The sequence below is a fragment of the Dermacentor variabilis genome, chromosome 10 (assembly GCF_050947875.1).
Source record: "Dermacentor variabilis isolate Ectoservices chromosome 10, ASM5094787v1, whole genome shotgun sequence".
In the NCBI taxonomy this organism is placed as follows: domain Eukaryota; kingdom Metazoa; phylum Arthropoda; class Arachnida; order Ixodida; family Ixodidae; genus Dermacentor; species Dermacentor variabilis.
In genome coordinates, this window is record NC_134577.1 from 49,170,745 (window position 1) to 49,192,577 (window position 21,833).

A 21,833-nucleotide genomic window follows, 5' to 3' on the forward strand; every position below is an offset into this window, starting at 1 on the left:
GCGGCCAGAAACATAGCCAAGACAGAGCCGACAACAGAGTGAAAGCGGGAGTATGGTGGCTAGCCTGGCTAGCGGAAGGAGAAAGGTGTGACCATGAACTGGTACTTCATTCTATGACGCAAACTTCGACGCTCATCGCAATGGACCCTGACAACGACAGATTGGCTCGCGATGGTGGGCTCAACTTCAGCGATTTGAGCACTGACGAGCGCGACCTGCTGCTGAGGGCTCGCGCTGTCGGCGTCGTTGCGTACTACGACGGCAGCCTCGACACCGGCTCTCCGGAGCGGGAAAGCAACGAGGGCTTCCCACGACATCACATGGACGTGGCATTCTCGCTGTTTGTTCCAAATGAAAGTTTCGCGAGCCAGCAGAACCCTCACAGCACGACGCGATAACGAAACTACTGAAACTCCAAAGCGTGCGCGGCGCAGAGTCGAGCGCGCAGAGTCGAGCGAAAACGAAACCTTTCGACCACCCATATTACTGAAGGGTAACGACAAAATGTTATTTTTTCTTAGAATCGAATAGACGTAGACAAGTAGCATTTTTTTCCTTCTTATAACCGAATGAAATTATATTTTTAATACGAGTAGTTGAGTATTAGTAACACAAATTATGAGGAGTGCTTTCATCATCGGGCTAGTACCGGAATGTCGCTGGGGGTCTCAAATCGTGTCATGCATTTACCTCAATTTCTCGGTTACTAAAGCTCTGTTCGCAATTATATTGGCGCCTTAGACATTCTAGAACATTGTTCTACCACTTTAACTTGAGTTTCTGGTAACCTTTAGTGTCCCTTTAACAAAAGCTGAGCTGGCTTTCACTAGCCTGCTACCCATTCCTAGATTTTTGTCTCACGCTTTTGGCAATGTTTGATTCTTCACCGTCATTACAATGTGACAATATACAGTCGAACCCGGCTATATCGAACTCGCAAAAAAACGCCTATCAGTTCGATATAGAGCATAATTCGATATAAGCCTGCTGAATAATTGGATGTCATAAAAGCACATACCATTTATAAAATCACTTTATTGATGAAACTAGCTTAGTTTCGCATGAAATAGTCCTGCATTTCTTTCTGCTCAGGCAATTTCGCTGCATGCAACGCACGCATTTCTCCACATTGTCTAAGGAGTCGGGAGCAGCTGAGGCCGCAACCTTCCGCATTCGCGCAGAAGCACCGGACTAGTGCGAGCGCACCAATCACTTTGGAGGATGTAGGCAAAGGAACATCGTTGCTTTCCTCGTTGTGCCCACTTTCACTTGTGCTTGGTACGACATCGGCAATGGAGTCTTCATTTTCGGGCTCTCCCGTGGTCGCGACACCATCTATTGCACTCACAAACTCGTCCACTGTTGATTCGTCAATAGCTTCCGGAAATTCTGACAGCTCGCTCCAAGTTTCGGCAACACCGGCAACGCCTGCGTCGCATTCATCAGAATTTACAGTCATCACCGAGCACACGGAAGCCGGCACGGCTGAAGCAATTTTGGATGAACCACTCGTACACGGCTGTGCGTACGTGTCAGGCGCCACGGGCGCCGGGGCGAGAGAGTGGCCGCTTTAGCCCTAATTTCCTCCTTATTCTTCAGGATCGTCCTGAGAGTGTTCTTCGGAATCATTCACGCTGTGGGGACACATCCGACTTCCCACCGCGATCGACCAAATTTATGATTTCGAGCTTCACGACAAAAGGCAAATTCTGCCGCTTCATCACGGCAGCACTGTGGGAGATGGCCCACAAGGCACACACACAATGGACTAGAAAAGCACCGAGACAACTCGCACTTTCGCCATTTTGCACGACGAGGGCACAAGAGCACAGAACACCTTTGACAAGAGCCTCTGATTGGCTGTCTGAGCAAGCGCTGCGGGCGGGCCAGGATCATTTTTTGCAGGGGGGTGTCAACGGGTCGTCTGCAGCAGCGCTTTCACGGTAGGGATAGCGATTGGATTGAGCCGCGCCGTCGGGTTTCCCCGCAACCGCAAGGGAAAGCCAACTTCTGGGGGCACTTTTCCGCCGCTCGACATTCGACATATCGGGAGTCGCTGCTATTTTTGTTCGATGTAAACGTAATTTTTGCTATATATACTCATTGTAACTATACCGTCCCCAGAAATTGTTCGATATATAGAATAATTCGATGTAAACGGGTTCGACTGTAACCATGCACTTCAGCTTTTTTAAGAGGACAGTTTCATCCTTTCTTGTAACAAGCTCAGTATAGAGAAAAGGTTAACTTTGTGTGCTCTAGTAGGGCAACGTGTGAGTCCTGTGGAGAATTCACTCTTGCGAGGCAGTGTTATGAACAAAGTAATTTTTGCCTGCAGAATACCGTGGACACTGGTGATCGGTCATCGTCAGCACAGAGCAGCAGCAGCAGTGGCAACAGTGGTTCAAGCAGCCGTTCATCAACGCCGAGCGAGGGTGGCAGCGCTCCAACTGTGGTTCAGTCGAGCAGTGACTGCAGTGTGCAACAACCGGGAGGAGGGGCTACCACCAACGTCACGACCAAGGTCACTGCCAAGGTCAAAGTGGAGCTACATGCACCTGTTCACGGTGAGATCAGCAACCTCGTCAAACATTGCTACCATCAAGGTGCAAAGTATGTTGTCATTAAAATGTGGCATCACTGTTGCCCCTTCATGTGTGGGCAGAAGGGATAACTGCTTTTGCATTTCAGCTTGCCTGAACAGGTATGCAGGCAAGCCATAGTTTAAGGGCAACTGCAACTAAATTTTACTCTGGCTAAATTGGTTAAAAGAAAGTGGTAGTCTTGGCAAAGCTGCAGGGCTGGTAATTGTCTAACATTCTTACGAACAGCCTTTAAATAGCACCTAAGCCGATGATGTGCATCTTATGGTTAGCAGATGTGATGTGATTCAAATCCCAGAACATTGCCTCCAAGATTTTCAGCATGCCGCATGCATAGAGTTTCATACAATGATCACTAGAAGGAACTCTGGTGCTGCGATCGTTCAGCCACCATAGGAATGATGGGCAATGCATGGATTTTTCTGATCTTCATGCTTGTGGATTGAGACATTCTTGTGGCTTTGTTTATTACGATTTGTCTGCCTTCTTCGTCATAAATTTCAAAGCAATCTGTACTTCTATAAATGCAGAAGACCACGAACACGCATAATCACTACTACTTGAAGCAGCTCAGCCTGTCGCGGTGGCCAAATCAAAACACGGCAAAGTGTTCCAACACACTGGTTTGCCCATGAGAAAATCATAAGCATGCTCTATGCCGCTTATCGATGCATGCATCCATGGTGTAATGGTTTCTATATCGGGCCTCTGTGCTAGAGGTCCTATGTTTGAATCCTGCCGTCGGACAGTTTTAATGATCAATATTTAATTATTTATGATGCAGTACTTCGTTGAAAATCATAAGTTTTGAAGCCAGAAGAACAAAGTTCAGGCAAATCCATGCACTAACCATCATTCCCATTCTGTCTGAAACGCCCCGCTTAAAGCTCCTGTAGACTCTGTCACCACAGTTATTATTATTTCACCAGAGTTATTATTTATGTATTTAGATATTTATTGTAGATATTTATTTATTTTGCATTTGCTTAACAGAACAATCACCTTGACATTCACTAGGCTTCCAAGCCATAATGGCCACATTCACTTGTGAAAACCTTTGTGTATTCAAACTTCAACACATTCTGAAGAGACCCAGATGGTCATAATAGGGCCTGAAACCATTCACAGCAGCAGTCTTTCATAGCTTGCATGCACCTAGAGAAGTGAAAAATCATTACACTCACTCTTGCAAGGCTTTTGACAGTCACATAATACATTACTCTTCTCTTTTGAAGACGGGGTCTTCTTAGCTCACTTCACATGGGTTTAACGTGACGTAATGTATCTTGTAACCACTTCCAGAAAAAACTGTCACTTAGGCGACCTGCAGATGTGTTAAAATGAGAATTAATGTGAAATTATACCTCTTCATGCCGAGAACACATAGCGGTAGTCGGAAGTGCCCAATTTCGGTACAGTGCCTTGACATCCTCCTTGCCCCCTACTTGGAAAGAGGGAGATTGAGGCGCCCCAAAGTTCGGGATGGAAGAGAGCTGGGCCACGCTAGTGCATTTTCCTGAGCCTTGGGTGTGCATGCATGTCTGAGTGAGCATGCGTGCTGTTATCCTTGAACCCACGCAGACGCGAGAACGGTGCACAGGCGTTGACGCAGTTCTTGAGCAGTGTGGCATTTCATAGTATGTGAGGGGTCCATAACAGCAACGCGCCATTGTGTCGGCATATTGTAGCAGTCCACACCGAAAAGATGGCACGTAAGCACACCAAGGCTTCATGTCCTTGACAGGCCAGTGAGAGGGCTGACGCATGTGAAGCTGATCTCGCCAAGGCATACCAGCTGCATCAAGAAAACGGCCAAAGCTCATGAGGTCCGTCTCGCCCAAATGTGTGAATCATTTCATGGCCACATAATCAGTATTTAACCATAGATTAATTTCGACTACCATGATTGTCAACCTTGCCTTCTACAGCGTCCACACTTGTCTGACCCTTCCTTTCTTTCTTTTCAGCCTCTGAACGAAGTCACAAGCATCGGCGGCGGCGAGACAGCAGCTGCTCTCGCGACTGCAAATTTTGAAGGGAGACTCGCCCTTCCGCTGCTCAAGGTTGTGGCAGCCAGTATTTATTTTCCTTAGGGATCGCTGTACATAGGCACCTTTGTGTGGGGGTGGCCCGCGTATTGACTAACTACCTCAAGTGAAGCGTCCCCTCTTCCTCACTCTCCACACAGCATCATTACGGGTACAAGAGCCTTCTTCTCAGCAAGGGGGCGCTGCTCTTCACTCAACACTGGATTGATTAGAAATGGCCACAGTAGTGACGCATCTTTGCCTAGGAAGAAAAGTCTCTCGAAGCCCTGCAACGTATACAGTGTGTGTGGAGTGAGTGACTGAGAAGGCTGTCCAAGTGGCCTAATGGTGATGGGAGCCATTCATCTGCTCAAGGAAGTGTGCTTGCTGCCAGATGGTAGGAACTTTTTTTTTTTTTTTTCTGGGAGCAAACAAGTGTGCCTTTCCAGGACAGTCAGACAGCTACTCGAGAGTGAGCGGATGACGCCTATACACTGCCATGTCATCGATTTCTGCTCAGTGAACGTTTGCGCGTGTCAAGGACTGTGAAATGTATCGGCCGCTGGACTCTTGAATTGGTGCCTTGGTTTTGCGGAGTGTGTGAGTGGAAACGCGGATTACAGTGTTTGCAAGTGTGTTAACACATGGGATTTGCCCACATGCTTTTTTTTTTACCTTCGACCAAAGATGGCCTGCCTGCCTTTTTTTTTTCTGTTGATTTCGCGGGCATTTCTCTTTGGCAGCGTTCATTGCTGCTGTAAGTGAAGCAGGGAGCTGTTCAGCTGACAAATCGGGTTTTTCTGGTTCCACAATAGATATACTGCAACGCCAAGCGTTATTCTCTGGACAATTTCCCACCCCTCTTTTCCCCCTCCCCAATTCTTTAAATGCTCATGGTCTATGTACTAACACTGGATATCCTCAGAAGCATCCATTCTGTGCACTGTGGACTGGCTTTGAATTGGATGCAACTCCCAACTTCCTGTTACGAGCCTCTTGAATTTGGCAAAAGCTACGATGAACTTGTCCTGTTTGACGCACAAATAGTGTGACAGAATGACCACACATATGGTGTTGTAGGTTAGAATATGACATTTTAGTAGAATTTATTTATTTTCTGACTCTAGTGAGGGCCCTGTTGTTCCAGCCTCCCTAGCATTGTTACTCATTGAAATTATGTGGGACCACTGACTTGTTTTCTAATTATTTTTAGTATACTGAAATGAGTAAAGACTGAGACATGAAATGCTGTGTTGTGTGCTGTTGTAGTTACGGCCTCTTGGTTCCGAAATCGGGAATTTTTTTTCAGCTCCACGACGTGGGCCTTCTAGACACTGCCTAGCAAGTGGTTCACCTTAGAATGTACAGGATGTGCAGCTCTGCAAGGGACAAGTGTGTTTCAGTGGGGTTTCATAATATGCCTGACAATTTCCCTTGCGACATATAAAGATTTGCAGTTTGATATTTTTCTCCTGCAGACATCTAACCCTTCTTTCCGTATGTCGCAGTATCAGCTGTTAAGGCCTATCCACGCTTTTTCCATACCTGAGCTTGTGTTAACAAAAATCTCTTGTGCTAGAATTGTTTGAAAGGACAAATTTCCGCCAGTCCTAATGCTGTACATAATATTAGTGATGGCGGCCAGTCAGTAGCAAAGAGCATTTACGAAGGAAAACCTTTGTGAATTCGGCCCCTGTTGTCTATCCTTTGTTCTGCTCAAACCTCAGCGTATAGGGTGATTTTTCAAATAGTCATCACACTCAGGAGAGACGAGGTATCAGCATGAAACTTTGCAGGTAGTGTGTAGAATGCGCACAGACACTGGTGAAGCGTCTTAAAGTACACATGGCAGCACCTTTGGACTAGCAATTCACAATTTTGTGAGGAATATTGGACACTTGAGCAGAGTTAGCAGACCTTGTGGAGATAATGATGAGTTTCTTAGAGTGCCCAGTAAACTTTTAAAGCCTCTAGGTAATTAACGAAAGTCTCGGGGATCCTTGGTAGAGCAGTTTGCCATGGCAGCCGGCAGAAAGCCTTTCGAGTGTTTTTGATCGCCTTCTCATAAACTTCTGCAGGTGAGAGTGATCTCTGCAGTGATGCTACTGCTGCACTAAACTGCGCCATGAAGCGAACCTTGCTACGCCTTGCTACAATTGAGAAAAGCATGAAAAAGCTATGCCCCCCTACGCTGAAAAGGTAGCTGTAGCTACTCGGCCTTTCAAAAACGTAACTAAGTAGCCTCAAGCGCAGTCTCTCTGCACCATAGAAAGCCACATGATGTGGACCAGTGGCTGTATTGGCTCTGCAAAAGGTCGAGCCAAGCCTCGCCAAGCCGTGACACTTGAGCTACTGTTTCTTTTATGAGCCGTTGTCTGAAGATTTTCTTAGTACGCCCCACCCCATGCGTGCTCGCTGCCACTTTGTTGTAGCCTTGCACAAGAGTGGTAAGCTGGAAATTGCCACTGAGTTTTGCACCGAGCCTTTTTTTCCCTCTTTAATTTCAAGACAATCATTGTTTTTGAGCAGACGCGACCAGACCACGTGCGACCAGACCAAATGAGGCGACCATGTGATTCCACAGTGTGTCGTTTCTATGATCACAGGTGAACTCCTTGCAATGCTTTCTGCAGAGCTACATTGATTCATAATAATGGCTGCGCTGATGGGTTCTTCTGGTGGTAGCAAAATTGATCTTGTGGTTTAGAGCTGGGGTGGCAAGCTTCAAGTTTTGTTTTCCATAAATTGGGCTCTGTTAGTAATATTAGTAAATGCTATTTTAGCCATGCAAATGAGGCTTGCACAAATTGTTTCCTGGACCTGCTCGATTTTTCTCTCTGGCACCGCCACGTCCTTCGTAGTACCTATGTTTATCGGCTACTGAAATTTCACTCGCTGTAGAATGTGGCGTTACTTTTTTGGACTTAGCATGCACAATGCTTCCGGCTGACTAAGTGGTGAGCAGCAAGCTGGCCATGAGCATGTTCAGATCAGTAGGCCTTTCTGGTGATTGGGCTTGAGATCACAAGCCAGAGTGGTGGCTGTAGAAGCTGAGATTGGATCCAAGGGCGATTACAGCAACTACTGTGAATGCCTGCCTAGTTTGTTTGTGTGCTTACTGGACGGAATGGCGTGAAAGCTCACGTGTAGGCAGAAATCTCCAAATTGAATTAGTGCAACACAACCTAATCTGGCAGCGCCGCACAGTCGAGGTCGCATGCACATGATGTATAAAGTAGAACCTCGTTGATACGTCCCCGTTATGTACGTTTTCCCGGTGCCAATGTTTGCAAGCAAGAACACAAAAAACGCCCCAATAGAGTTACTGCACACTATTATAGTAGGCGATAATCCAAATGCGCCGCCGTTCCCTGTCTGCAGGCGGCACGATGTGGGCACCACGTTTCGCTTCGGCGGCATCTAGCGTCGCCCGCCAGCTCGATTTCGTTTCGGTTTCCTGTCGCCCTCTTAAAACACGAAAACGCGTCTCGTGCCGCCAGAGCACCAACAGATCCACGCGCGTCGGCATCTCCTGCCGCAAGATCCGCGCGACGCTTCGCATTGCATAGATGTCAACAATCGTTGAGTATGTAAATTTTTTTAGTTACTTCAGATCGTTTAAATTAAATTAATTAAATCATGGGGTTTTACGTGCCAAAACCACTTTCTGATTATGAGGCACGCCGTAGTGGAGGACTCCGGAAATTTAGACCACCTGGGGTTCTTTAACGTGTGCCTAAATCTAAGTACACGGGTGTTATCGCATTTCGCCCCCATCGAAATGCGGCCGCCGTGGCCGGGATTCGATCCCGCGACCTTATGCTCAGCAGCCTAACACCATAGCCACTGAGCAACCACGGCGGGTAACTTCGGATCGTACGCTTTCCCGGTTAGTACGTTATTTGTGTTTTTGTTCTCCAAAACGCATGAAAGAGGTTCTACTGTATCTGTATTTTGCGATAGCGCATGACGCATATCAGTCTATATGAAAAACAAAAGCAAAACCCTGCCGAAGCCTCGACTATCGCGGTATTTCAATTGGGTACAGTACACCTATATCAGTGAAACTCGGCCGAGGGCAAATTTTATCTTCCGTACTGCTTTTCTTAAACAGTATCGTAGAGATAAGTTATTTTTGTGGATGCATTTTGCAACAGCAGACATCCGAAATTGCAATAGTTGCTGGTGAACTCTTAGTTATTCGTCTGTTAACTTATCAATGAGTTATTTTGGGAATGTTGCAATTGCAGAATTGAAGATGGTCAGTGCACGCACGTACATTCAAGGTACGATAAAAATAAACACTAAATTAGCTTAGACTGATTAGTACAATGCTTAGTAGATATGAGAAAGATAAGGTGAAATCTCAATTTTTTCATTTTTGCGTCGGAACCCTTTAGCTGGCTCCGGTGTGCCAGTGACGCCAGGAATTTTAAGCTATTTTTTCTCGTATTTTGACAATTATGAAGTTCAATCTGACTATTTTAGTGTACTCCATCGTTAACCAATAAAAAAATTGACTTGGCCTAGCAGACACATTTCGAAATTCGTGACGACACGGCGAGCTGGTGCGGGAACTTAAAGGTGTCGTCGTCACCGGTCTTTCGCTTGTCTTTTTTAAAATTTTTTTTTTGAAAGGCTTTGATGTCACCCTGCGAAAAGTAAGTTATTTATAATCTCCTCGTTAGTGTGTGCCATTTTTGCCTCTGTGTCGGTGACTAGGAACACATTGCAGCGCGATGATAATCTAGATCAGCAAGCAGAGTCATGATGTAAACTATGCAGAGGACTGTCCCATAGAGATTCATATAGTAATTATTGCAAGAAACTCTATGGGCTGTCCCACTGTATGCTGTTCCTTGCTTTTCGCGGAGTAGTTTGCTCTAGAGAAACGAGATAGCGTTATTCAAGGCTAGGTGGCGCGCGCCGCCGTCCGATTCAAACGGTTGAGCCACAGGTTGAGCCTCGTCCATCCGCCTCAAGCGAAAGCATATGGCGAAAGCGCGCGAATGCGAAACCATGTTCCCGCTTCTTGCTGCTGCGCTTGTCGGAAATGCAACTGGGTAGTCGCTAACGTACTGTGCTCCATTCATGCTGCAAAATGTGGAACGCTAGAGGCAAGACGTGTGCAGTACTTGGCTGCAAAAATAGTGACTGGCATATTAAGGAACGGAATGAATCTGTGTGGTCAAGTTCACGGACAGCTGCTACACAAGGACTGCCTTTGTTGTCGGCCCTTCACGGTACACGGCTTGCCTCAATGATAAACGAAAAAAAAAAGCCCTCACACGCCAGCGTTGTATCGCCAACCTCCAAAGAAAGGTCTACAACCCTGTTACGTCGACAAGAGTGAGTATATACCGTTCGATCGTTACAGAGTGACAAAAGGAGTAGCGCCGCTTCCTGGCATATATAAAGTTTGTCGCGCATTATCGACACGCATGCACCCGAACTCGCACTCAAAGTTACACCCACTTTAACGCCGACGTATCAAGAATGGGCCCACTCATGAAGCAATGCAGCTGGACACCGAGAGCATACGAATGTTCGAAGCTCAACATTTCGTGACGGTCCACAGCTGAGTCTAGCGATAGTGCGTTTTAATGCCCTAGCATTCTTTGGGTACTTCACGCGCTTCCCAGGGGTATCAATGTTCGTATGTATGTTTGTATGTATAAGTTTGTGTCTAACCGTTTTCCCGCCTACCTGGGTCACTGCATGGTAGTCCTAGGCCGAATGGTTAGCGCATCAGGCTGCTAGGCTCAGGTAGAGGGTTCGAAACGAAACATCAAACAAACTTCGGTCACTGAGTATGTACCATTAAGTACATACGTGCCACTCTTCAAGGAACCTCTTTCATGCCGACATGGGTCATTGAAGTAGACGCGGGACTCGGTAAGTACCGCTGTTTGAAGGAACATTTCGACGCCGACTTGGAACACCGGGTATGCGCCACTCGATCTGTGCTCAGAATTTAATTTTTTAATGAACATATTTGGTGCCAACTTGGGTCACTGAGTATGTGCCAGTAGGTCTGTGCCGCTGGTCAAGGCCATCCAAATAGGTATGTGCCACCCTTCAATGAACCTCTTTCACGCCGACATAGGTCGCTGTAGATGCGGGACAGGGTAGGTACTGCTGTTTGAAGAAACTCTTTGACGCCAACTTGGAGCACTGACAATGTGTCACTCGGTCTGCGCCAGTCTTCAGTGGACGTCTTTGATGCCAGCTTGAGTCACTGGGAATATTCCAGTAAGTGCGTGCTGCTCTTCAATGAATGTCTTTGACGCTAACTTGGGCAACCAGGTTTTTGCCACTGGAAATGGGCTGCTCTTCAGTGACGAAAAGGGTCCTTTAAATTTGTCAGATGTTGAGCGGAATCTAACCTTCATCTAAATGGTTCTTCAAGGACAGCAACTCGACGCATTAGCATGCTGCACCACATGTACAATGCATATGTGCCTCTTTTTAGTGAACGCCATTCACGCCAACGCTTAGTGAGCTGCGCCATGAATGCACTGGGTATGTGCCGCTCTTTAAAGATCCTCTTTCCAACTTGGGTCACTTGAGTCTGTGCTTTTGAGTGTTTGTCGAACGAAGGAACAATTCTCAGTGTTCGCAAGCACCAGTGCGCCACGCTTCTCATGTCAGAGGCCATGCGCATATTTCTCAGTGGTGCCACTGATGGCGCAGCATGCCCATGAACAAGTACGAGAGGTTGCCAGTTGCCGCATCACGTGTTTCTTGGCATTCATATGCACCGGCGCGCCATTAATTTCGGAGACCACGGGAAATGGCGCCAGATGTCTTTATGGGAGCATGAAAGAGATCTCCCCCGCTGCAGCACATGCCTCATACGTAACTCATTTCAACACAGGGAATACGATGTGTCGCTACATTGACTTAATGCTAACGCAATGCCATTGACGGTCGGGTTCTGCTGCAATTTTTTTTACAAGCTATAGCAAAGTACAGAATACCTACATTCTAAGCATTGTGCACTGCAAGAACAAACCTACCACAGCTGAGCATATCCACGAGCAATTAGGCAGCTAGTGAAAAGCAACCAGATACTGCACTGAGGAATGTTACTGAGTCAGAAACATGAAAAGCTGTTGCTTCAAAGTGATTGGCAAATAAAGAATGAAGAGCAAGAGACAGTGATCCTGATTTAATTCCAAAGCACAAAGTCTGCGAGGACAGCTTGGAACACATTTCTAGCCACGTTTCTATATGCTTCTTGCACCGTTTCGACAAGGCGTAATGAGCTGCGGAAGGGCTTATATGTCCTCTGAAGCGGTGGCCAAAGCTTTGTGTCGCCCACCCAGTCACCATCTACGATATTTGCCGAAACAGAAGTTTGCTGAGCTGCTTATATGTCCTCTGAAGTGGTGGCCAAAGCTTTGTGTCGTCCACCCAGTCACCGTCTACGATATTCGCCGAAACAGAAGTTCGCTGAGCTGCTTTTATATGTCCTCTGAAGCGGTGGCCAAAGCTTTGTGTCGTCCACCCAGTCACCATCTACGATATTCGCCGAAACAGAAGTTCGCTGAGCTGCTTATATGTCCTCTGAAGCGGTGGCCAAAGCTTTGTGTCGTCCACCCAGTCACCATCTACGATATTCGCCGAAACAGAAGTTTGCTGAGCTGCACTACCTCATGCACAACCATTGTAAATACTGAGGCAGCTGAGGCAAGCAGTGGATGAGTTGCAATGTGATGAATACATAGCAGCGTCCACGCGTTCCTGAGTTTGGGATGAGTGGCAGTTTTGAGGTATTGCGATATCCTTTACCAATATTTGCAGCGCAATTCATGTTGTTCCACACAATTTTGTTCGACGCTGCCTCAGTAAGGTTTATTTATTTGTTTCTGAAGTGGTGGGACAAATGCTTTGTGCACCAACAGACTTCAGTACTGCAACATGTGAACTGCACTACTAAGTTCATGATTTCTAGTTGATGAGGGATTAATACGTGATTCTCTCAGAATATTTTATGTCTGCAGGTGCATATAAGAAGCGACCTATGTTCAAAATCTGACACAAACTGTGGGGATTGCTTGTATTTCCAATTAAACAGTCTCCATTTCCAGAGACCAAGGTTCATGTTAGCGCACTGCAAAAATGAAGGCAGGGAATTGATCACAAGTGGCAAAGGTGGCACTTCTCGCAGCCAATAGATCTACGTAAAATTTCCATAGAAGTGCATCTGCTCCTGTGCCCTTAGCTTGCGACTATGAAATGCACTGCAGAATGTGTCATTTGTCCTGTTCCGCCTCGCTGCGTGTACAGTCTTGTTTACCCATTTCATGCTGTGTTTCAGAGCAGTGACAAACTTTCCTGAAAGGAGGCGCTCGGCTGGAGCAGTTGCTGGCATGTGTTGCAAGGCTAGATCTGCCTGCAGCCAATGTCCTCCTCCTACTTTTGCACATTGGTTGATCATATCTTGAGGAATTGACAGCAAAAAACAAGAGCCGCACAAATGCTGTATAGGCCTTCAAGTACATGTGCTTGCGAAAAGTATGCCCTTTTACAGCAAAGCTGTTGAGGGTAGTTCTGCAACAGTTTTTGCGCAGTGGTGAAGGCTGGCATGTGACGGCATTGTTGCTATCAAGTGTAAATACAATGCAACGTATGTCATAGCACTCAATTTGCTTTAAAATGTAATGATCAATGATTGTAAATTAAGTTGCCTTGCGTATAACTCATTTCAATAAATAACTTATACATGCAGTTTTTTTTAAACCGGTAATCATAATTTCTGTTTCTCATGTTGCATTATAACAGCTCCACGATGGAGATCAGCTGGTTGTTTCTACGGCTGTGGTGGTGAAAGAACAGTGTGCAGGGGAATTTTCACTAAGAACAGCCAGCCATGACTGCACTTGAACACAGCAGCAACTGCTGCTGCATTCAAGTGAGGAGGAGGAAGGAGGATTAGATGGAAAGACAGGGAAGTTAGCCATGGGCCAGCAAACCGTCCTTTCTCTTATCTGTCTTCTGCAATATGCTAATTTTGTGCATTCCTGACAGTTGTTATTAAGCGTTTGTCTCCCTTTTCTGCATGTCATTTCCTTTTGCGATAGATTATGCATGACGTGGTATGTCCGACAGTGTGTGAACATAAATTGTGAGGAGTAATGCTTTAATACTCCGTTATATACACAGGCTGTGGTTAAAAAAAAACGCAGGGTTTCTCTGGTACGTTTTTGGATGTGTTGCGGTGGCATGTAGCTTTTGCCACGACAAAATGGCGTGGGAACCCCTCCTGCAAGCCTGCACGCTCTAGTGGCAGAACCAAAAGGACACACAGAGGGCTTCGAAAATTAAAAAAGAAGCATATCTTTATTTCAATAACACAAGTCTATCTGAGCATATTGCAAGGACGAGCTCCAGCGTTAAATGTAAAATAAAAGCACCGGTATAAAAACCTTGCAAGTGTACAAAGGCAGTGAATGACATCGCAGAGGACGGATAATCTTGCTGAAAAATCCTCGAAGTGCCTTCAGAGCACAGCGGTTGACAAGAGCTGCGACGAGTGATGCACATAAAACAAAGAAACTTGAGTAGACATTCTTGACATCACAAGAACCACAGGGCACACAGGTTTGACAGAATATTGCACAAACATGATGTGACATGGTTCCTGAAGTTGCAACCAACTGCACAAATTGAGTGCAGCGTATCTGTAAAAGCAGGGATATTCAAACAGCGAAACTCTCAAAATGAATATTAATATTAGGGGAAAAAAGAGATTTGAATATTGCATTGCATACTAAATATTTTCCTACTCCTAAATGTAGGAAAAGAAAGAGAGTGGCAGGGAATGAACAGAATTGTGGCACAGATGCAAAAAGAAAGAGGAAGTGAATGAACTCATGCACAGTTTCTGTCAAAAGTTTATGGGCTGCTCTGTCCCTCCACCATACATAAGTGGTTCTTGTGGTGCTCATTACACTCCAGATCATTGGATACAAAAGCTCTTTTCATTCCCAAGGCTGTTGGAACTTGTGGCAAACCCCAAGGAAGTCATTTAAGCAGCCTGTAGCCAGCCTGGTGGTCTCGGCCCAAAGACTGTACGTTACGTGCGAACATCATTTCAAGTTCATCCAACTGGGCAATTTAGAAATGAGCCATATACTTCCTGGCTGGCTCACGTTGGGCACTTGAAGTGTCCATTTGCCCTGGCAGACAAGCTTCAGTAAATGCAGTGACTATGCACATATGGCGATAATCGAATATTTGAAGAAATTGAATGCAGTATTTTGATTTGAAGCCAACATATTCAATTTGTATTCTAAATTTCTAATATTCGCACACACCCTTATCAGTAAGTGATCCCGTAGATGTACAGCAGCTTGCAATAATAGCACACTTATACATTCTAGCAATGTGTAACAGGATTGTTATTATCCCATGTTCACAGAGTTTTACAGGCTTTCCCGGCATTATTAGGTTTTTTCGTTTGGTGTCACAGAAACAAGTGGAATGAAAAGCGGGATGATTAATCGTGCCATGTGTTATCAGTTTACCTGACCTTGTAGCAATGGGGTATGAACTAGGAAATCTACACAACCTTGAACAGGTAGAAAAATGTGCAATGTAAGTGGAAAAATAAGAATGAATAGTATTGTATCACTGTGATGGCTCACAGTGAGCCAGACGTGAAATAAAATATTGGCTGGTCAGGTAGAAATGCAAAATCCTGTTCACGGTCACTTTGGCAAAAAAGCAGGACTTTGGTTAAAAAGGCTTGGATGCAAAACAAAGAAAGCCAACAACCTCACCTCGGAATAAAATCAAAATCTGCATGGTACTGTCATGAATATATATATATATAAAAAAAGGTTTACGAAACTGAAGGAGGTTTACATCAAGTGCAATACAAAGAAGGGATAACTGTTCTGAGTATGGGCCAAATTCAGTTCAATGTTGAGTAGGTTGCAAAATCAATTGCATGACTGCATATAATTGGAGTATCTAAGCTGGTTTTACACAGCCTTCCAATATATGACATATACCGCACTGTTATAAACAGTTATAATTACGTATAAGCAGACTACTTCTACATACAACATACATTGAGCACTTTTCACATATGAACTACTAGACCATTGTTTCACAACTATTGTAAATGCTCCCCGTTGTTGTATAAGTGGTGTCCAAAACATGGCAACCATGACTTGGTTCTAGCACATGCAGTAAGTAAAAGCATGGCCTCCGAGATTGGCTCTTGTTACTGCAAGGGAGCCGTCACACATGCAGTACGTAAAAGCATGGCCTGCGAGATTGGCTCTTGTTACTGCAAGGGAGCCGTCACTGGGGTTTGTGATTTGGACACCACCTATTGGCATCGAATGTGTGCCGTTAATGTTGAATACTTTTTCCCAGTGGTGTACATAGTGAAAAGTTGCATGCAACCTCGGCTGATGTCCATTCTCTAAACACTTGAATGAGAAGGCTTGCGTACAGGGTTGTCCACTTCCATGGGGTTATGACTGGACTGGATTCTAACAAGATGTTTGCCCATAAGAGTGGGTGACCTTGTACACACAATTAGAATACAGAAATGTATTTGGGCTTTGTCCATCTGTGCTTTCTTAAAGGGACACTGAACCACTTTCTTCATGATACGTGTTCCAAAGACGTATGAACTGCATGCAGTTCATACGTACTATTGTATGGCCATTCAGTTCACATTCCCAGATAAGTCGAAAGAAATGGCACTTATTTTCCCTGCAAAGCCAAAGACGGACAGTTGACAAGTGCACTTGTTACATGCCTTCCTTATAAAATACGCTTCGACTATCTTGCATTCTTTTTTTTTCTTTCCTCAAGAAAGTAGTGTTGCCAAACATGCGTTTGCATGTGCACTTTTTGCAGTGATCAGCCAAGTGACTACTGTATCCTTGTTTGTCATTATCGTGCTGTCTAGCCCTGTCGTTGAAGTACTGGCTGGTTTGTTCTCTATAGCATGTCCACAATCTAAGGGTATCTGAAACACAACATCTGAAGTGCATTTGGTGTAATTGGTCCGGTGATTAGTATGACATCGCATGTGTTTCTGGTGCTTTTTGTTTTTCAGGTTACACACTGCTGAGAACTTTAAAGGTGCTGAAAGAACTGGTTGACATTCTGTCGGTTTGTGACCTTTTCCAAATTATGTGAACCAACATGGAGGTATGGAGTTACATGCCTTTTGTCACAACCTTCAGTTGGACACTGTTGTCCCTGTTTAAATTTTCGAAGTAATGTCTCAAAGACAAAGTGACAGACACTGGAAATTCTGCATGTTTCAATCTGTCTACTTGGCTAGACACACTGTGCTCAGTTTGGTGAACAAGTGCGCCGGCTGTCCGTCTTTGGCATAGCAGGAAAAAGAAGTGACATTTCTTTTGAGGTATCTAGGTGATTGAGCATACAATGGTATTGTAAGAACTGTATGACTTATACAATCTTTTGTATGATGATGCGTGCATGATGTACCTGATGCGTAGTGCTTAAATAGATGATGGTTTGAAATAAACGCCAGTACAAAGTTCAGCGCCCGTCCTGTCATATGTGTGCCTTTTTGTCTTCATCTTTAGTGCTTTTTCAATGACAACTGCCAAGATTAACTAAAACTCGCCCAAACCAAGGTATTGTTGCATTTTAGGTGATAATTTGCTGAAAATGCTGCACAAGTTCTGATGCATGTTCAGCCAAGTAAAACTGTGACTATTTCATTTGGAATGTATACGTTGGACCACTAACAAGATTGCCCCTACATTGAACATAAAGAAAAAGAATAAAGTAACAAGAACAGTTGAGAAAAAAAGGTGTAGGACGGAAACTTTCAAAGTCACACGGACCGTGTGCTTTGCATGAGTACGTAAGAGTATCAGAGAAGGACAACTTAAAATTACTTATGCTCAGCACATTGCTGGAAGAACCATAAGATTCCACTCTAAACCACATCAAACAACCCACCCTGAAAGCACATGCTGCATAAGACCTGTTCTAGAACAGGGCAAATTTTTGCTTTTGTATCATTGCTTTTCTGTACATTTGGCGAGAGTGAACACATGTACACACACACACACACACATACAAAGAAAAGCAATGCTAATGTGGCATGAAGCAGCAAAGCAGCTTATAAAAGTGATTATCCACTTTTTAGTTCAACAATGGCCACATTGGGCTATACATGCTACCAGTTACACGTGCCAGGTCAGCCACGTGATGGCAAGTGGCTCAAATAACTTGCTTTACACGGGAACCTTAGATATTCATTACATGTGGCACACACATCTTGTATCATATCATGCGGGTATGTTCAAATAGCCATTTTGATGGCTATTTGCACATACCTTTTCAGTCGCTTAGAAAACTGAGTGAGCTATTGGTTGTTTGAGCATGCCTAGTAACATTTGTTATGTCACTGTCATGAGTATAGAAAGGAAATTGAAGTCAAGAGGTCAATGCCAAGTAGGAAAAAAAAAAAAAAACTACTGACAGTGCACCATGAACACAGCACTAAAAAAGAACAGGAGCTGATGTGTCTTGTGGGGAGAGTCTTTTGGCATGGATGTGGTGTGGCACTCTGGAGGGTCTTGATGACTTGCTACTGGTAGAAAGCAGAAGCAGAACAGCAGATTGCCGGTATTGCATCAGTGAATGTCATAAATGTTCTATGGCATTGCACCATGGGCTTTGACTTCATCTAGTATCTGTTTCGGCAGCCATTTCTACTTACTGCTTTTCCACACCTCGCTCCGACATGTCACTGCGGGATACCTGCCAACCTGTGAATTTAAAGTTCTTCAAAATCTTGTGGACATCAAAAACTGGGGGGGTTTGCACGCATTTCTTTTTTTAATTTACATTGAGGACACAGGTTATGTGGGATACAGACGTATCCGTTTTGTCAGCCATTTCTTCATACTGCTTTTTCACACCTCGCTCCGACATGTCACTGTGGGATACCTGCCAACATGTGAACTTTAAAATTCTTAAAAATCTTGCTGACATGACAAACTAAGGGGGCGGGGGGAGGGGGGGTTGCACACATCTATTTTTAAACTTTGCCCTGAGGACACGTGTTTTGTGGGATACAGACGCATTTTATTAAAAATGATTTAGGTTTAGATGCAGCCCGCTAGACAAAACAAACTTGGCACGGCAGAGATTGAAAAGCAGCATATTTTTCTTTGACCCCAGAGACCTCTAAATGACTCTGCTGTTGCCAATTTTGCATGCTTCAAAAGCTTGTCTGAATAAACTCTCTCGAAGCAAGCATCCTCTGGTATATGGCATCTTGTGCTGCCATGAAGGGGTGGCATAGGTACCATCACAATTGCTCTCTTGTATGCATTCTTTCGCAACCTTGCACTGTCCCCATGTTTTCACACATTCAGAACTTTTTTTCACAAATAGAATCTGCTTTTTGCTAAACTTTGCACAACACTCCTAAAATTGTGGAACAGGCCCAAATTCTTAGACATCATGAAAAATTAGGGAGTGATGGCAAATATGCTACAGGGGGGAAGCAGAAATGGGGGGGGGATCAGGACTCCATCCTATGAAACCCTTAGAACTGCTGTTGTACATAGTTGTGCATTAATTACTAATAATAGCATTGGGTGGTCACTTGGAGCTGCTTGGTACTCTGCCATGTTTTTGAGATTGTGGTGCCCTTTCTTCCTGTCACTTTTCTTCATTGTGTTGTGTTCATAAATGTGAGCTCAAAGTAATGACCTTTTCCTTGTTGGTACCTTCCATGCAATGAGAAACGTGAGAGTCACCTTGAATACCAAATGCAAAAGCATCCCTTCCTTTGTGGTGAACAGCGTTTCAGGCACACACACACACACACACACGTCTGTGCAACACTTCGTCAAACCTGTGCGCCCTGAAGTGCCCTTCTTGAGATTCTTTACAATGCTGCTGCAAGTAAAAAAGTACTGTCCACTGTTGTGGGTCACTGGAATGTAGCTGCCGGGTCACCGGGCTTCACTTGCAAGCAGCCATGGCTGGAGTAGATGGCCTCTGCTGGCTTGTCATGCTTCGTCAGCCAGGGGGTTGAACTTGTTGTATGTATATCCGGCGTGGTAGGTGAACTGCAGGGCATCCTGCATAGCAACATTTCCGGCTAAGCAACAGGCCTTTATACTGGGGTGTTGAACTGAAACTGAACTGAAACCAAACCAAACCATTATTTTTCTGCCATCTCGGAACTGAACTCAAAACAGAACTTACAGGAGGAACTGTTTTGCACCGGTTTGACAAATGTTTCATAAGACCTTGTGGACTAGTGCTGCTATTGCTATTTTGTCACTAGACTTTACGACTTCCTTGTCTGGTTAGCAACAAATCTTTGTGTTAAAGGGGCCCTGAATCACTTTTTACTGAAGTGGAGAAAGGCATTTGAAGTGAAAATATGGTATTTCAGAAATACTTTGCCGCAAAAAGTACTTCAATATGTTCAGTAGAAGCGTAGTTATTGGAAATCAAACACGGCCTCCGCTGTGCTCGCGGTCCTTCTTCTATGCCTTTCACTGTGAAGGCTAATGTGCAGTGGGGTGTGCCCACAACACTCCGCCTTCTAAATGTCACCGTGGCACGCAGTTCAAATTTCATTTTGGATGTTAACGTAGAAGCCACGACTTCCGCCTCTGGTGCCTACAACGCGCTAAACATAAGCCTAATGCGGTTGTCCTCAGTGAGCTGCAGTGTGCTTAGCCAGTAAACTCGTGGCAGCACGCCACGGCAGCCGCGGTATCTATGCCATGTAGCCGACCGCACCTTGATGTCAGCTATCGGCCAATGGCAGCTGTCTAAGGGAATGACGAAATAGTGCGTCTTGGAACAGAGTGAGGACAGGGCCTTCTGTTGATAAGAGAGCGTTTGAGAGAAAGGCAATTTCGCAATCCGCTTGCGAGCTCCATGCACCGCGTACGACAGCGAAACTTGGCAGAGATGTTCACAGCAGCATATGCTACCCGCAGACTATGTTATTTCACCAAGCCTGAGGGGTGGTTCAGGGCCTTTTTAAGCATCTGGTGACCATTTTTAGCGACACGACAGAAAAATTGGTGACATTTCAACAACTTCAAGATTGGGAAAGTTTCAAAACTGGATTTCAGTGCTGTGTAAGTTGTCTCTGCTTTTGTCCTGTCCTTCGCGCTGTTTTTACCTCCATCATGAACCTAACAACCCAATTCAGCACACTCCTGCAGATCCAGAATGCACTTGGTAATTGAAAAGGTATATGCAAGCAGTCGAAATTGGCTGTACGATGCGTGGGCTCTATGACCATGATAAAACAATGGTTGCTTCTACATCAGTGATCTTTACACTGCGCTTCACAGCATGATGGCCTTCACAGGATTCACACTGTGCTTACAAAATAAATTTCTTTTTCTTTTTTTTACAAAAGCAATTTAAATGGGTCTTAATGCTGCGGGTTCAGCACATTCCCTAAATATGTTCATTTGGTGAATATTTGCAAGCATAGCAGTATATAACTTTTATATATTAGAATGCATTAGGTGAATAATTACCCAGACTGACTTTAGAAAGGCATAGATATAGGGACGGCAGGGCTCATTCACGCCAGTCTGAACACACTGCTTCCTTTTCTCATGGTTTCTCGACAAATCAATACGGCACAGAGCTTTCAGGAATATCAAGAGGCAGGAGTGTAATATTTGACCTGTATAAGGATCATGTAAGTGTTATCGCCAATGTTAAAATGCGAACAAGGACATGTAGCAGAATTTAGTTCTCCTTTCAGGAGTGCTGTGAACTAGAAACATTGCAGGTATAATGTGGACTAAGTACCTTTTTGGTGAAGATCGCATAACTCATGTTCATTTGAATCCTGCTGCATTTGTAACCTTACAGTCTGAAGGTAAATGCAGAATTTCAGCGCTCATCATCCACTGTTATGTAAGTATACCAGTAAAGAAAAAGTCCTCCAGACCATTTGATAAATTCACCGTCTATTCCTCACCTGCATGGACATTAAACAAATGTGAAACGTGTCGGTAGATGATTTACACCACAATGGCTTGTATTATATTGTTCCAATATGCCTGGGAGTGAGATCACGCAAGCATAGCGCTTTTCGAACATTCACTTGTGCTCTCGTGATTCGCCAGTGTTGCGCTTTCATCAGAGGTTGTCGGTGTGGTGAGGAAGGAGTACCAATTAAACATCGCCT

General features: G+C 44.8%; 2 protein-coding genes across 2 annotated transcripts in view; one reads left to right on the forward strand and one right to left on the reverse strand.

The window, feature by feature from the left end:
- The window catches only part of ptc (protein patched), a 30,290-nt gene extending 24,414 nt beyond the window's left edge, over nucleotides 1–5,876 (forward strand). Inside the window, exons 13-14 of the mRNA XM_075672650.1 lie at nucleotides 2,339–2,567; nucleotides 4,571–5,876. Of these exons, the coding sequence (XP_075528765.1) occupies nucleotides 2,339–2,567; nucleotides 4,571–4,638 (297 nt within the window). The 3' untranslated portion in view covers nucleotides 4,639–5,876. The remainder of the gene's footprint in view (nucleotides 1–2,338; nucleotides 2,568–4,570) is intronic.
- An 8,072-nt stretch (nucleotides 5,877–13,948) lies between these two features.
- Nucleotides 13,949–21,833, reverse strand: part of LOC142560495 (tyrosine-protein kinase receptor UFO-like) — a 42,776-nt gene continuing 34,891 nt past the window's right edge. Inside the window, exon 17 of the mRNA XM_075672651.1 lies at nucleotides 13,949–19,740. Within this exon, the coding sequence (XP_075528766.1) occupies nucleotides 19,669–19,740 (72 nt within the window). The 3' untranslated portion in view covers nucleotides 13,949–19,668. The remainder of the gene's footprint in view (nucleotides 19,741–21,833) is intronic.